The following is a 15,589-nucleotide window of genomic DNA, read 5'->3' on the forward strand; positions in this document are numbered from 1 at the left end:
AAAAAAAAATTCACTGATGACTTTAAGTTAGGTGGCACAAGTAATAGTGTAGATGGGAGCAGAAAGTTGCATCGGGACTTGATAGATTAAGTGAGTGGGCAAAACTAAGACAGATGGAGTTCAATGTGGGAAAGTGTGAGGTCATCTAATTTGGAGCTAAGAGAGATAGATCAGAGTATTTTCTAAACGGTGAGAAGCTAGGAGCTGTGGAGGAGCAGACAGATTTAGGGGTCCAAGTACAGAAATCACTAAAAGCTAGTACAAAAAATAATTTAAAAGGCTAACGGAATGTTGTCTGGAAGACAATGGGGTGGAAGTTATGTTACAGCTGTACAGAGTTCTGTTAGACCTCATCTGGAGTACTGCATTCAGTTCTGGGCACCACACCTCATGAAGGATATATCGGCCTTGGAGGGGGTGCAGTGCAGATTCACCAGAATGATACCGGGGCTAAAAGGGTTAAATTATGAGGGCAGGCTGCATAGACTAGGTTTGTATTCCCTTGAATATAGAAGATTAAGGGGTGATCTAATTGATGTGTTTAAGATGATTAAAGGATCTGATAAGACAGATAGAGAGAACTATTTCCTCTGGTGGGAGAGTCCAGAAAAAGGGCTCATAACCTTAAAAATTAGAGCTAGGCCATTCAGGGGTGACATCAGGAAGCACTTCTTCACACAAAGGGTAGTGGAAATGTGGAACTCTCCCTCAAAAAGCTGTTGAGGCTAGGTCAATTGAAAATGTCAAAACTGAGATTGATAGATTTTTGTATCTCTTGGATGGGAAAAAAGTCAGTCTGCAGCAACTTTTGGGCTTCGAAAAGATAGGTCTCTCTTTTTTTGAAAAAGGTAGTACCAGTCTGTTCAGTAATACTGACTTGTAAGGTGAATGTAGGTCCATGTCAAAGGCAAATTTGGTGTAATTTATTATTTTTCATGTTACGAGCAGTGATGGGAAATAGATAAATCATACTGTGAAAACCTAGTCCTGTTCAGTCATATATTTCATATATAGGGAGGGAGGAGGCTCGTGTGGAGCATAAACACCGGCATGGACCTGTTGGGCTGAATGGCCTGTTTCTATGCTGTACGTTTTGTGTAATATATTGGTATACAATTGGCCTTGTCTCACCAGATTGCTTATCAGTTTACCTTCTGGAAAAAAGAAGAATTGTACATAGTGGTGTGTGTATGTGTGAAGTCACAGAATACAGTACACAGCAGTGTCATTGGTCTGGCCCCATAGTCATGCTATCATATAGCTAGATTTTTGGGTAACAAACGTACTCTTCAGATCATAGAGGACATGGGGCTGCTTATGAGAATGACTTATGATGCTGAATCCGAGAGAATATCTAGTGCAGCCTGAAATGTGTAACAGGCCCTACCAGTGATCTAGGTTACAACAACTTATTTGGAGTCAAATACCCTTGAGTTACATCCCATTATTTCGCTATTTTTGCTGCTAACATTTTGACATAACTTGTAACAAAGGGATTCCAAGTAAGCTGTATTAATTTTAAAAAAATTCTACCAATTTACCTTACTCTCACTGAACATGGTGATTCATGCTAGGATGAGTTTTCAAGGTACCTGGAACAAATGGCCATTCTCGTGAACCTAGACAATGGGTGTCAGCATGTAAATTGATCAGCTGAGCCCAACCCTGATTACTGGCCAAAGTCTGTCCACGTGTACTTTTCCATAGAGTAGCATTCAGGACTGGCAACTATGGCTAATTTATTCCTCCTCCCTCACTAGTCAAGGAACACTGGTGCCATTTTACTGTCTCACCGCTGGCCTATTTTAGATCACCTGACTTGCTGATATGTGTTGTATACATGCCATTTTAACCTCGCCTGCTCTTGTCAGTTCATTGAACTTTTTGCAACACTGGTCTGCAGTTCTGGGTGGGGGGGGATGGTGAGAGAGTTGGCACTCATTGCCACCTCCCTCCATATTCCATGAGAGACATGTTTTGAGGATTCCAGTAGTTTGTCTCTCCTGTGTTCAGTTTTCTTGAAGAGGGTTCGGAGGTCGATCTCACTAAATTTGTGAGCTCTACTTCTGCTCCTCCTTGACATGCTCTTATCCCTTTTTTAGCTCTCTGTGCCAGATCCTGCAGTAGTAGGTATTCTTGAAAAATGGGACAGTGAGCCATTCCGTGCAGTTAGCTGACAGTGAACTGAGGGATCTAAACATGTTCTTTCTTACATCATTACATAGAGTCTACAGCACAGAAACAGGCTATTTTGCCCAACTGGTCTGTGCCAGCATTTATGCTGCACACAAGCCTCCTCCCACCCCTCTTCATCTAACGCAGTCAGCATATCCTTCTATTACTTTCTTCCTCCAGTGTTTATCGAGCTTCCCCTTAAACGCATCTATGCTATTTGCCTCAAGTACTCCTTGTGGTAGCACATTCCACATTCTTACCACTCTTTGGGTAAATTTGTTTCTCCTGAATTCCCTATTGGATTTAATAGTGACTATCTTACACTTATGGCATCTAGTTTTGGACTCCCCCACATGTGGAAACGTTTTCTCCACTGCTCCCATATCCTGTGTGGCAATCTTCAGCCAGAATTGGCTTTTCAAAGGTTGCACTGTAATTTCCAACCACCACAGAACATTACCCCCATTTTACATGATTTGAGTCAATGGATATACAAATGAGCTGACCCATGAAATTCTGGAGGATTCAGCTCTGAAGAGCATTAGTGGGCACAACTCATGGGTCACTGGTGCAAATCCAACACAACTCACTGGAATTTTAGGGCCTTTGTGTCCATCACACTTTAAAACATCACGTTTCAGAATGTTAAAAGTATGAAAAGAAAGGAAATCAGCACCTCTTGCTGGTTTTTCAGACTGTGGTTAGTGCAGATTTACAAGCAGCAACCAGTATACAGAAACTTCCTTCAGTAATTAGCCTCTTATTAAGCTTAGGAGGTGACTTTTGTCACCACTTGAGGATACTTGAGCAGTGGGCTTATAGGGGCAGACCAGGTTAAACATAGCCCTGCCTGCGTGGGGAGCAGTGCCAATGATTCTTTCCAGTCCCTTTGATGGGACAGTTCTGTAGTCAGGAGCCTCTGATTGTGGTTAATATTTGGCTCTATGAACTCAGTGAGTCACTGAGTCTCAAACCAACAGGGAGAATGAGTTGCTCTGTGGTAACATTTGCCACATAAGAAATTAATAACCATGTTTCAAGGATGAATTTATGTTCAGTTAGGGTAGATGAAGTGTCTTTGTTTATTAAAATAATCTATTAAACAGGTAAATTAACAGTATTCAGTACAATGTATTTATTGTAGTTGCAACCTTTACTCTTCTCCTTGAAATGTCAGTTTGTTTACAGTGTGACCTTCAGCCTCAACAGTGTACTCAATTTGCTACCGAAGATGAGACTGTCATATGATGTGATATATTCCACTAACCTGGAATACTGTTTTTCTGATCAGTCTCTGGATCTCACTAAATTTACCTGGATCCTGGACAGTGGTAGATAAAACCAGGTAATTCTGGTTCATAGGGGACACAAGGTCAGCTTTTGGGAGCAGTAATTGAAGCTCAACCAAAGTAATAGAGCTGGCATAAAAACCCAAAAATGTAACATACAGTTCATTTTTGCATACAGGAAGGAGACAGGTTAAAATAGGTTCTTGAGGATTTAGCTTTATGTGTACATCAGCAAAACAAATTAGGACAAACCTGCAGTGGTCCTTTGAAGATCTAAATTAGATTTAAAAAAATGTAATTTTACCCTCCTATGAGGATAATGGTTACCATACTAAAACTGATTTGGGAAGGGACTGTAAATGTGATAGGAAATCAGTTCGATCCTTTACCAATATGGCGGCGGCCGCCGGCGCAGCTCCTTTACCAAGGTGAGGCAGGGAGGGCTCGGACAACCACGCATGCGCAGTATGAGCTTTCCGGTCGCGCGGTATCCCAGGAAATGATGTCTCGAGGTCAATGGAAGCCGGGTTGAATGCGACGTGAGCTGTGCGGGAGACTGTATTTAAACGAGACAGTTTAACCGTCAGCTCAACAGTAGAGGCAGCTGTCAGTTGGTGGGTTAGGATTTGTGAGGTAGTATTCCCTTATATCTACAGTTAAGGACTCTAGGCCATTATTGTTAACGTGCATTGAGTTTGTCCTTACTTTGCCCATCGAGAATGCTTAGATTATGATGATTTCTGCTGTCAACAATAATATATATATATATAAAGTGGCTCTCCTCTGGCATTGCACATGTGGAGTCAAGACCAAGTGTAGTATGCAATTGGGGAAATGGAGGATGGGGGGATGGAGGGTGGAGGATGGGGGGGCAGGTAAAGGTGGGGAGGAGGAAATATGGGCGGGAGGTGAAATGGGGCTGGGATGAGAAGGAAATACGGGCGGGGGGGTAAAATGGGGCTGGATTGAGAAAAATATGGGTGGAAGGGAAATGGGGCTGGGATGAGAAGGAAATACGGGCAGGGGGTTTAAAATGGGGCTGGGATGAGAAGGAAATACGGGCAGGGGGGTTAAAATGGGGCTGGGATGAGAAGGAAATACGGGCATGGGGGGTAAAATGGGGCTGGGATGAGAAGGAAATACGGGCAGGGGGTAAAATGGGGCTGGGATGAGAAAGAAATACGGGTGGAGGGGAAATGGGGCTGGGATGAGAAGGAAATACGGGCAGGGGGTAAAATGGGGCTGGGATGAGAAAGAAATACGGGTGGAGGGGAAATGGGGCTGGGATGAGGAGGAAATGCGGGTGGGGGGGAAATGGGGCTGGGATAAGGAGGAAATATGGGTGGGGGGAGGAGGGATTGGAGAGGGGGCAGGAGATGGGTGCTGAGAGCAAAATGGGGTTTGGAGAGCGATGTGGGGAAATGGAGAAGATGAGTAGGAGGGATCACAAATTCTCTTTATTGTGGGATGGTGTAGGGGTGTTGTGCTGCTGAATGGTCAGTGGGGGGGAAGGGGTAGTGAGTGTTCCCTGAGGGGTGGGGGATTAGGTAGGTTTGCCAATAATCCCAGTTTGGGGTGGTTTCAGAATGTTTCGGGTGGGAGAAACTCATGAATGTTCTCGATCAAGTGTGGTGGGGTTGCAAATGATCTTGGGGAGATGAGATTTAATCGGACTCCTGAATGGTTTCAATGACTTGAAGTTGGTGGTCTTAAATTCCTGGTCTAAGGTGGAAAAATCTGGCACGGTTCCTGTTTCTGATGGTTGTCTTCCATTTTCTGAAAATGCTGACTTCAGTCTGTGCTACCTAAAATGAATGGATACAAGACTTCTGCATAGAGTCTTGTAGATACTGACTTGCTTTTACTATAATCTTCTTTCTGATTTTTCACCTTTGTTCCTCTGCAAAGATTCCATCAACATTAGCAGCCATTGTATACCTCATCTAAGTGAGTGTTTTATGTGTGAGTGTAGATATTGTGTATCATTAGGGGCATCACAGCTAGGCCTGATTTCGTCCTCCCTTGATATCCACATATATCATTTCCAACATGGTTCTCTGGATAGCAACTAGAAGTGGGAGCCCAGGGTGATTTTTTTTTTCCCCCCACCCAGGAACGCCATGATACATTTTGAGCCTTGGCTGCCCTTAGCTGAGATTACCTAACTCAACACAAACCACAAATTAGTAAGCTTGTATCATAGTACTGTGCTGTATAGTAATTTGAATCACTGAACTAGTAGTGGAGGGACTATAAAATATTTTAAAGTTCTTGTGTTCTTATCCTGAATTAATCTGGATAACCTTCTGATTATCGTAGCAGTGAGGAATACGAGAACCTGTAGTTTTGTTTTAAACTATTAGTCCTGGACTAAGGGGGAAGGAAACATGTTTATTATTGTGAATAAACTTTACTTATATTTACATATTCTGTTTCTTTTATTACAGATGTTTTATCACATTAAGACCACTCTTGCCAGTATGATTGATGCCAAAAATTCAGCCAATATAGCAAGAAATCACTCTGATCATTTTGCAGTTTATTTCTGCCTTTGTGAATCCTTATGAATGAAACTCACCATCATGGGATTGATAATTATGAAACTTTCTGTTCGGTCATTTCTGAAGCAATGGAAGATCTCCAATAAAGTGTTTCAACAAGATTGGCAGATCCTTAGCTTTTGCGTGGGGTCAAAAAAATACAGTAAATCTGCATTTGATCTTTCTGGAGTTACTGAAACACTGATTGAGCTTTGCCAGAGTAGGCATTTTATAACTGGAGATATAATTACCCGAGATGCTCTAGTCAATGGTTGGTACAATTATGGACATTTGGGAATGGAACTCAAGAAAAACTTGGTCAATAAGTGGTGGGACTCAGTGGTATTATCTAGAGAGCAGGTATTTGGAGTGGAGACCCCTCATAAGTTGATGGGCTGTCAGAATTCAGACGACAGGTCAGTGAGGCTGATAGAGACTGCAGCATTGCAAGAACCATTAGGCAATAAAGACTTGAATAGGGAAGAAATTGTTGCTTCATTAAAAGACTTACTGAAGGAGAGCACCGTACTACGTCCTAACCTCCTGCAAGGTACAATACCATTACTTTTTAGTTTTTTTTAAACTGTTGTTCTCCCTCCATTCCCCATAGTGCCTCCCAGCATATTCCCTTATGAGTCACAGAACTTTATCTCTTAGAATAAAATAAAAATGTAACTAATTTTTTTTTAAGTTTGTACTTTTGTTTGTTCTAAACACCTCTTTCCCCTCACCCTTTGTTGTCTCCTGAATTGTGGGAAGCTGTGCAGCCTGGACCAGCACAGCAAGCACTGTGTAAAAGAAAGAAAGACTTGCATTTATATAGCGCCTTTCATGTCCTCAGGACATCCAAAAGCAGTTCACAGCTAATGAAGTACTTTTGAAGTCACTGTTGTAATGTAGGAAATGTGGCAGCCAATTTGCGCACAGCAATGCGATAATGACCAGATATTCTGTTTTTGAGGTGTTGGTTGAGGGTTAAATATTGACCAGGCCACTGGGGTGAACTCCCCTGCTCTTCTTTGAAATAGTGCATGGGATCTTTTATGTCCACCCTGAGAGGTCAGACAGGGCCTTGGTAATGTCTCATCCGAAAGATGGCACCTCTGACAGTGCAGCACTCCCTCAGTACTGCAACGGAGTATCAGCCTAGATTTTGTGCTCAGTTCCCTAGTGTGGGATTTGAACCCACAACCTTCTGACTGAGGTAATAGTGCTACCCACTGAGCTGACCCCGTGGTGTAGTGTTACTAATTCTCGAAGGTGTTACAGCATTATGGAATAATTGCACTAAGGAAGAATGTGTACTTATTTTGTATTTATATAACATAATAGGTGGCTGGTAGTAATAATACCTAAAGCTGCAAAGGTAAAATTTGGGTTGGAATTGAGATTGAATCCCTGGCTTGTATCTCATTGATTTTCTGAAACCTACACCTTTTCAAAACCTAAAATTTTTCTGCAAGCTTTCAAAACCTTTCTCTGTCCTGGTTTTGACTATCATACATTTAATTTCACAAAGTAAGACTCCTGTTCCACCTATTCTGTTGTTTGAACAATTGACATATTCCATTCTATCACAAGGATTCCCTTTTAGGTGTTAATTACTTTGGACTTATAATCAAGGACTTATAATGGTCAAGTTTTAATTAGTTAACGGAAGGTCTGGCTGCTAGTAAGCTGCTTAACTCCTTTTCTTGGTCTCCAATTACCAAAGCAAGGGAGTAAACCAGATAAAAATAGCCTTCCTTGGGGACACTTCCGGGTATTCCTTATCTGGCCAGACACCAGGGCCCATTTATTCAGTGACCTCGGCAGACTTCTTCTGCACTAACCACTGATTGGAAACAGATACCAACTCTTTTGTTTGTCTCATTGCTGAGAGTGTTGATTCAGCATCTCAGAATTGTAGTACTAGCCCTTCTGTAACCCAGAATTCAACTGTGTGGTTTAAAACGCCACTTCCACTACAATCTTCTCGTACCTGCTGTTTGCTTAGTGAGATCTAAAGCTTGTGCTTATCACTTATCTAATGATTATATTATTGAAGGGTTGGGTTGAAGATAAGTGGGATATCTTTGAGGTAAAGGTGGCTCCAAAGTGATAATGTCTGGGATGGAAGATTGTAACCAAGTCAACTCTTTATGGCAGACTTAGCAATGTAATAGCCGTGGGCAGCAGGTCTCTATTGCTCCAGCCAATCTTTTCATCAATGGGACCTGGAGGGGAGTACCTGTCACTGGAGTTGGAATTCTTTTCACTCCATTCCAATTAAACATCCCAAAAAAGGTAAGATGGTCCTAGTTGGAGAAGCAGCAGGGAAGCTTACCTGCCCTCTGTTCAGGTAAGCTGCACAGTTTAAGCTGAATGAAAACCAGCAGTATGCCGTTCTTCACTTGGGGGGTCACTAAGCCGTGGCTCTGGTTAACCTATGCCTTAGCCCTTTGAACTAGGATAAGTGAGTTGTGACCCTAGGGAGGAAGTGTATATACACTTCATATTGGGCAAACAGAACTCTCCCTATGTGGTTTTCTCAGTAGCCTGATTTGGCGACTATTAAGCATGATGGGTGTTTGTGCGTGTGAGGCAACCAGCTAACCCCCATAAAAATTCCTTTGTAAATAACTATCCCCATGTATTAGTTGAAGATAAAGAAGCCCACCTGTTTTCATTGTGAAGATGTCTGAAAGTTTGACTGTAGAGGTCTGTTTCACCATTTTGAATGCCCAAACTTATGCGGCAGTGAAATGAAACTTTGATTCATGATTATGGGCTGAATTTGAATCTAGGTTCCAGAGGTGAAGAGATGGTGTGCTCAACAACAATAACTTGCATTTATATTACGCCTTTTAACGTAGTAAAATGTCCCAAGGCGTGATTTTCAAACAAAATTTGACACCGAGCCATGTAAGGAGATATCAGGACAAGTGACCAAAAGTTTGGTCAAAGTGGTAGGTTTTAAGGAGCGACTTAAAGAAGGATAGAGAGGTGGAGTGGTTTAGGGAGGGAATTCCAGAGCTTGGGGCCTAGGCAGCTGAAGGCACGATTGCCAATGGTGGAGCAATTAAAATTGGAGATGCGCAAGAGGCAAGAATTGGAGGAACAAATCTTGGAAGGTTGTAGGGCTGGAGGAGGTTACAGGATGCAGATGGGCGAGGCTGTGGAGGGATTTGAAAACAGGGATGAGAATTTTAAAATTGAGGTCTTCCTGGACCAGGAGCCAATGTAGGTCAGCAAACACAGATGATGGGTGATCGGGGCTTGGTGTGAGTTAGGATATGGGCAGCAGAGTTTTGGATGAGTTCGGGTTTATGGAGGGTGGAAGATGGGAGGCCAGCTAGGAGAGCATTGGAACAGTTGAGCCTAGAGGTAATAAAGGCATTGATGAGAGTTTCAGCAGCAGATGAGCGGAGGCGGGAGATGTTAGAGGTGGTCTTGGTGATGGAGCGGATATGTGGTCAGAAGCTCATCTCCGGGTCAAATAGAACGCCGAGATTGTGAATGGTCTGGTTCAGCCTCAGACAGTGGCCAGGGAGGGTGATGGAGTCAGTGGCTAAGGAATGGAGTTTGTGGCATGGACTGAAGACAATGGCTTTGTTCTTCCCAATATTTAGTTGGAGGACATTTTTGCTCATATGACAAGTAGTGTGACAAATCAGAGACATTGGAGGGGCCGAGGGAAGTAGTGATGAGGTAGAGCTGGGTGTCGTCAGCGTACACGTGCTGCAGACAGGTCAAGAAGGACAAGGAGGGATAGTTTACCATCGTCACAGTCACATAGGATGTCATTTGTGACTTTGATAAGGGTCATTTCAGTACTGTGTCAGGAATGGAAACCTGTTTGGAAGCAAAAGGTTTCTGATTATTTAATTTCATCCCAACTATGTGCGCTGAACTATGAGTGATGGGATGTGAGATGTTGCATGCAGTTTTCCTAGATGGCAAGTTTCGGATATTGGTTATGCTATTAGGGAGGAGATTGAAGACAGGACTGGTATGGAAAAGAATAAAATAACTTACAAAAAAGTACCAGCTGATGGCAGTACTGAGCTATTGATCGATCCTCAGTTGCGTCGGCTGTGATTTTTAAAAAACATTTAAATTTGAATCATCGACAGCTACAGGTAAGGTGCCTGAAGATTGGAGGGTAGCAAATGTTGTGCCTTTGTTTAAGAAGGGCGGCAGGGAAAAGCCTGGGAACTACAGACCGGTGAGCCTGACATCTGTAGTGGGTAAGTTGTTAGAGGGTATTCTGAGAGACAGGATCTACAGGCATTTGGAGAGGCAGGGACTGATTAGGAACAGTCAGCATGGTTTTGTGAGAGGAAAATCATGTCTCACGAATTTGATTGAGTTTTTTGAAGGGGTAACCAAGAAGATAGATGAGGGCTGTGCAGTGGACGTGGTCTACATGGACTTTAGCAAAGCCTTTGACAAGGTACCGCATGGTAGGTTGTTACATAAGGTTAAATCTCATGGGATCCAAGGTGAGGTAGCCAATTGGATACAAAATTGGATTGACGACAGAAGACAGAGGGTGGTTGTAGAGGGTTGTTTTTCAAACTGGAGGCCTGTGACCAGCGGTGTGCCTCAGGGATCGGTGCTGGGTCCGCTGTTATTTGTTATTTATATTAATGATTTGGATGAGAATTTAGGAGGCATGGTTAGTAAGTTTGCAGATGACACCAAGATTGGTGGCATTGTGGACAGTGAAGAAGGTTATCTAGGATTGCAACGGGATCTTGATAAAGTGGGCCGATGAATGACAGATGGAGTTTAATTTAGATAAATGTGAGGTGATGCATTTTGGTAGATCGAACCGGGCCAGGACCTACTCCGTTAATGGTAGGGCGTTGGGGAGAGTTATAGAACAAAGAAATCTAGGAGTACAGGTTCATAGCTCCTTGAAAGTGGAGTCACAGGTGGATAGGGTGGTGAAGAAGGCATTCAGCATACTTGGTTTCATTGGTCAGAACATTGAATACAGGAGTTGGGATGTCTTGTTGAAGTTGTACAAGACATTAGTTAGGCCACACTTGGAATACTATGTACAGTTCTGGTCACCCTATTATAGAAAGGATATTATTAAACTAGAAAGAGTGCAGAAAAGATTTACTAGGATGCTACCGGGACTTGATGGTTTGACTTATAGGGAGAGGTTGGATAGACTGAGACTTTTTTCCCTGGAGAGTAGGAGGTTTAGGGGTGATCTTATAGAAGTCTATAAAATAATGAGGGGCATAGATAAGGTAGATAGTCAAAATCTTTTCCCAAAGGTAGGGGAGTCTATAACGAGGGGGCATAGATTTAAGGTGAGAGGGGAGAGATACAAAAGGGTCCAGAGGGGCAATTTTTTCACTCAAAGGGTGGTGAGTGTCTGGAACGAGCTGCCAGAGGCAGTAGTAGAGGCGGGTACAATTTTGTCTTTTAAAAAGCATTTGGACAGTTACATGGGTAAGATGGGTATAGAGGGATATGGGCCAAGTGCAGGCAATTGGGACTAGCTTAGTGGTATAAACTGGGTGACATGGACATGTTGGGCCGAAGGGCCTGTTTCCATGTTGTAAACTTCTATGATTCTATGATTCTATAATTGATCACTAGGAATAAACCTTTTACTGTATAAACTTTTTTTAATTAGAGAAACTTAAGTTGAAAAGAATAGAATAGAAAATTAGGTAAATCAGGAAGTGGTGATTGTGATGATAAGCTTGGGTTTTAAAAGTCTGAAAATTGTAAGAGGGAGGAAAGACTGATGTATATGAAGAGTTTCACAGATTCAAGGTCCTGGGAAAGAATGAGTTAGTATTGGAGACGTGATGAGTTGTGATTTCAACACAGTGAAGATGAGGGGAAGAGGAAGAGCTTCTGAGAACAACATAATTAAGGCTTATGAAAAACACAAGAAAAGTTGGCTCCTCTGGCTGAGCCATACAGACCAAGAAAGTCTCACGCTCAGTTACTAGTCTGTGCTGAGCAGGCTTATTTCAGTCATGGCAATGATAGATGTGCCACAATTGGTCATAGTTTTCTGGCTTAGGAATGGGAAAATTGAGCAGGGTTCCTGCTACCACTTGCTATCCTTTTGGCCCTACTAGAAGTGCCTGTGGTGAACACTGGGTGAAGAAACAGTTTGGTTTGACTGTGATATCCTCCAGTCGATAGTCTGGCAACACTTGTCAACGCTCACGTATGAGTAATGGCCACGAGTTCATGTAGCAAGAACAAGTATGCTGCATCAAAGGAGTTAGTACTGTTGAGCATGATAGGTTTCCATGCATGTCAGACTCCAGCTCCCATAGAATGTACAGCACAGAAACAGGCCTTTGGGCCCAACTGCTGGTGCTTATGCTCCACACGAGTCTCCTCCCACCCTACTTCATCTAACTCTATCAGCATATCCTTCTATTCCTTTCTCCCTCGTGTGTTTATCTAACTTTCCCTTAAATGCATCTATGCTAGTCGCCTCAACTATTCCTTGTGGTAGTGAATTCCACAACCTAACCACTCTCTGGGTAAAGAAGTTTCTCCTGAATTCCCTATTGGATTTATTAATGGCTGTCTTGTATTTATGGCCCCTAGTTCTGGTCTCCCCCACAAGTGGAAACATCTTCTCTACGTCTACCCTATCAAATCCTTTCATAATCTTAAAGACCTCTATCAGGTCACCTCTCAGTCTTTTTTCTAGAGAAAAGAGCCCCAACCTGTTCAATCTTTCCTGCTAGGTATAACCTCTCAGTTCTGGTATCCTCCTAGTAAATCTTTTACACCTTCTCTAGTGCCTCTATTATTTTTTATAATATGGAGACCAGAACTGTTCACAGTACTTCAAGTGTGGTTTAACCAAGGTACTATACAAATTCAACATAACTTCTCTGCTTTTCAATTCTGTCCCTCTAGAAATGAACCCCAGTGCTTTGTTTGCTTTTTTTTACTGACCTCATTACTTTTAGTGATGTGTATCTGTACCCCCAGATCCCTCTGCTCCTCTACCCCATTTAGACTCTTATTATCTAAGCCTCCTTATTCTTCCTACCAAAATGTACCACCCCACACTTATCTATATATTTTATCCTAATATACAGGTTGGAAATAAAGATTGGGAGAAAAGTGGAGAGAAAAAAGTGGGAAGTTCAGAGTAGCACCGACTGTAATACTATCAAAATAGACCAGGAAGTTGGAGGCTGCAGATGAGAGAGACATCATCTGTCAGCCAAGCATTTTCTTGTATCTTGTCCAGGAGCATCAGAGGGCAGTTAAAGCCTCCCCAGATGTGGGAGCACTATTCATCCTAAGACAATTTTGTGCTTCATAGTGTTGAGTCATTGGGGGTGGGGAGGGGAAAAATTGCTTGGTATAACCAGTAAACTGATCTTTCTGCAACTTTAACAAAGGAGTATGGTTTGAGATCAGAGGCGATAGTGCTGGGGGAAATTTTCACTTACCCCCCTGGTGGAAATAGGACAGTGGTGTCCTTGAGATGGTGGGGGAAAAAACTTACTGCCTTGTTCCCACTGCCATCCTGAAAAGGTCCTATGATTGGGCGGCCAGAGCGCCTCCACGATTCAGGCCTTTTTAATATGCAAGCCGGGGTTCCATGAGATACGTAGGACCCTGATTGCCATTTTGGGACACAACTGGGCAGACCGTGCGCTGTGCATGTTCTGCCAGTTTCAGCTGGTGATCCAGCCGAAGCAGAGCCCAAAAGAAAAGTTAATTATTTTTGTGAGGCCAGGAGGAAAAGGAGTGCTCCTCCGGACTCCACAAAAATAATTTGGGTCACTTCTGCACCAAATTCCTCCATCCTTCCCCATGATCACCCACACCACGGCACCTGCCTTATGCCGGCTGGCTCCATTTCTCCTTTTGTATTGTGGGGAATGAAAGTTGGTGTTTTTCTTCTATCAGAGTTCTGAGCATTACCATTATCCAATATCTTGAATAGTAATTAATTTCAGAATTCTTGATCTGGTTCAAAAAAAATTCTGATGTGCAAATGTGAAAATTTATAAAATTGAGTATTAATAAATGGTTGTTTAGATTCTGAAGTGCTTGTGCAATTTTTAAATCATGAAACAAGTACATTTTTCATGACAATATTTTGGTTAATTCTTGAGACAACTCCTTCCCCCTCCCTCCCCCCCCCTCCCCCCCCCCCCCCCGCTATCCTGCATCCATTTTGGATGCTGACTATAGTCTGGTATAATTGTATTGTAATGCAAAACATTTGCCAACAAACTATCCATTGAAAATAATTAGCATCCATATTTGTCTCTACACAGAATGCCAGGTTAGTAGACAATAAAAAAAATAGGGATTTTCAAAATACAGTTGAATTCTAACATGGAGCTTTGGTACTAGAAGGAAGAACTTTTCTGACCGAATTGGTTTTTCTTGCTCTTCTGTTCAGTTGCTAATGATTATTGGTTGAGTTGTAATCTTATTCTAAACTGAAAAACAGCAAGTTGCTCATGAAACCTACATCCTACCATGCTGAGATAAAGCATTTGTTTTTGCTTGTACTGGTTTAAATTATTTTTTTCTCTCCAATTATTTAAATTCTCCTTTTTCTTCCACATCATGTCCCTCTACTCACCTCACAACATAATCTCCAGTAGAGTGGGGTTGGGGTGGAAGAGAGGTGGCAACAAGCAAGCAATCGGTCAATTCTTGAGCTGGCTGCTGGGAGATAAGCTAAAATGATGGGGGCAGTCAGTGTCTTGATATATTTTATATAATGAAATTTCCCTCCCTTTTCTGGCCTTTTTTGTAACTCATTGTAGCTTTGGCAAGCTGAAGAATTCTAAGATCTGTGTGTGGGGTGAGCCCTTTTTGGTGCAGCATATTTGAGTTGCTGTCTGAAAATTGTTGCTGCTGATGCATTTCCTATTGAGGTTAGATAGTTTGATCTTGATGCTGTTAAGACACAAATGGTAATCAACACTTGGAATGGAATTCTGGTTAGGATAGTGGAGGCAGAAACTCTGGAATCACTTAAGAAATGGATGTTATGATATGGGAATTATGGGTTCTTTCTCTAAGAATGAGCTAGGATGGGCTGTATTTCAGGATAATTTGATCATTAAAAAACTGGGCTTTTGAGTAGCAGCTGCACTGTGCAACAATATAAGTTCAATTGTGCAGAACTATCTGGCTGAACTTTAACCAGTTCTATTGGTCATTTTGCCTTCTGAGGAGTGTTTTTTTTTATTCGTTCACGGGATGTGGGCGTCGCTGGCGAGACCAGCATTTATTGCCCATCCCTAATTGCCCTCGAGAAGGTGGTGGTGAGCCGCCTTCTTGAACCGCTGCAGTCCGTGTGGTGACGGTTCTCCCATAGTGCTGTTAGGAAGGGAGTTCCAGGATTTTGACCCAGCGACAATGAAGGAACGGCGATATATTTCCAAGTCGGGATGGTGTGTGACTTGGAGGGGAACGTGCAGGTGGTGTTGTTCCCATGTGCCTGCTGCTCTTGTCCTTCTAGATGGTAGAGGTCGCGGGTTTGGGAGGTGCTGTCGAAGAAGCCTTGGCGAGTTGCTGCAGTGCATCCTGTGGATGGTGCACACTGCAGCCACAGTGCGCTGGTGG

The 15,589-nt window shown here is 42.7% G+C and overlaps 1 protein-coding gene across 2 annotated transcripts in view; it reads left to right on the forward strand.

Moving 5' to 3' along the window:
- The first annotated feature begins 3,968 nt into the window (after positions 1-3,968).
- The window catches only part of polg2 (polymerase (DNA directed), gamma 2, accessory subunit), a 32,478-nt gene continuing 20,857 nt past the window's right edge, over positions 3,969-15,589 (forward strand). The window contains exons 1-2 of one of the 2 annotated variants that reach the window (XM_068003920.1): positions 3,969-4,097; positions 5,912-6,554. In XM_068003920.1, the coding sequence (XP_067860021.1) occupies positions 6,032-6,554 (523 nt within the window). In that variant the 5' untranslated portion in view covers positions 3,969-4,097; positions 5,912-6,031. The remainder of the gene's footprint in view (positions 4,098-5,911; positions 6,555-15,589) is intronic. The other variant, XM_068003921.1, reaches the window with a different exon arrangement.

This window comes from Heptranchias perlo, chromosome 23 (genome assembly GCF_035084215.1).
Source record: "Heptranchias perlo isolate sHepPer1 chromosome 23, sHepPer1.hap1, whole genome shotgun sequence".
Lineage (NCBI taxonomy): Eukaryota > Metazoa > Chordata > Chondrichthyes > Hexanchiformes > Hexanchidae > Heptranchias > Heptranchias perlo.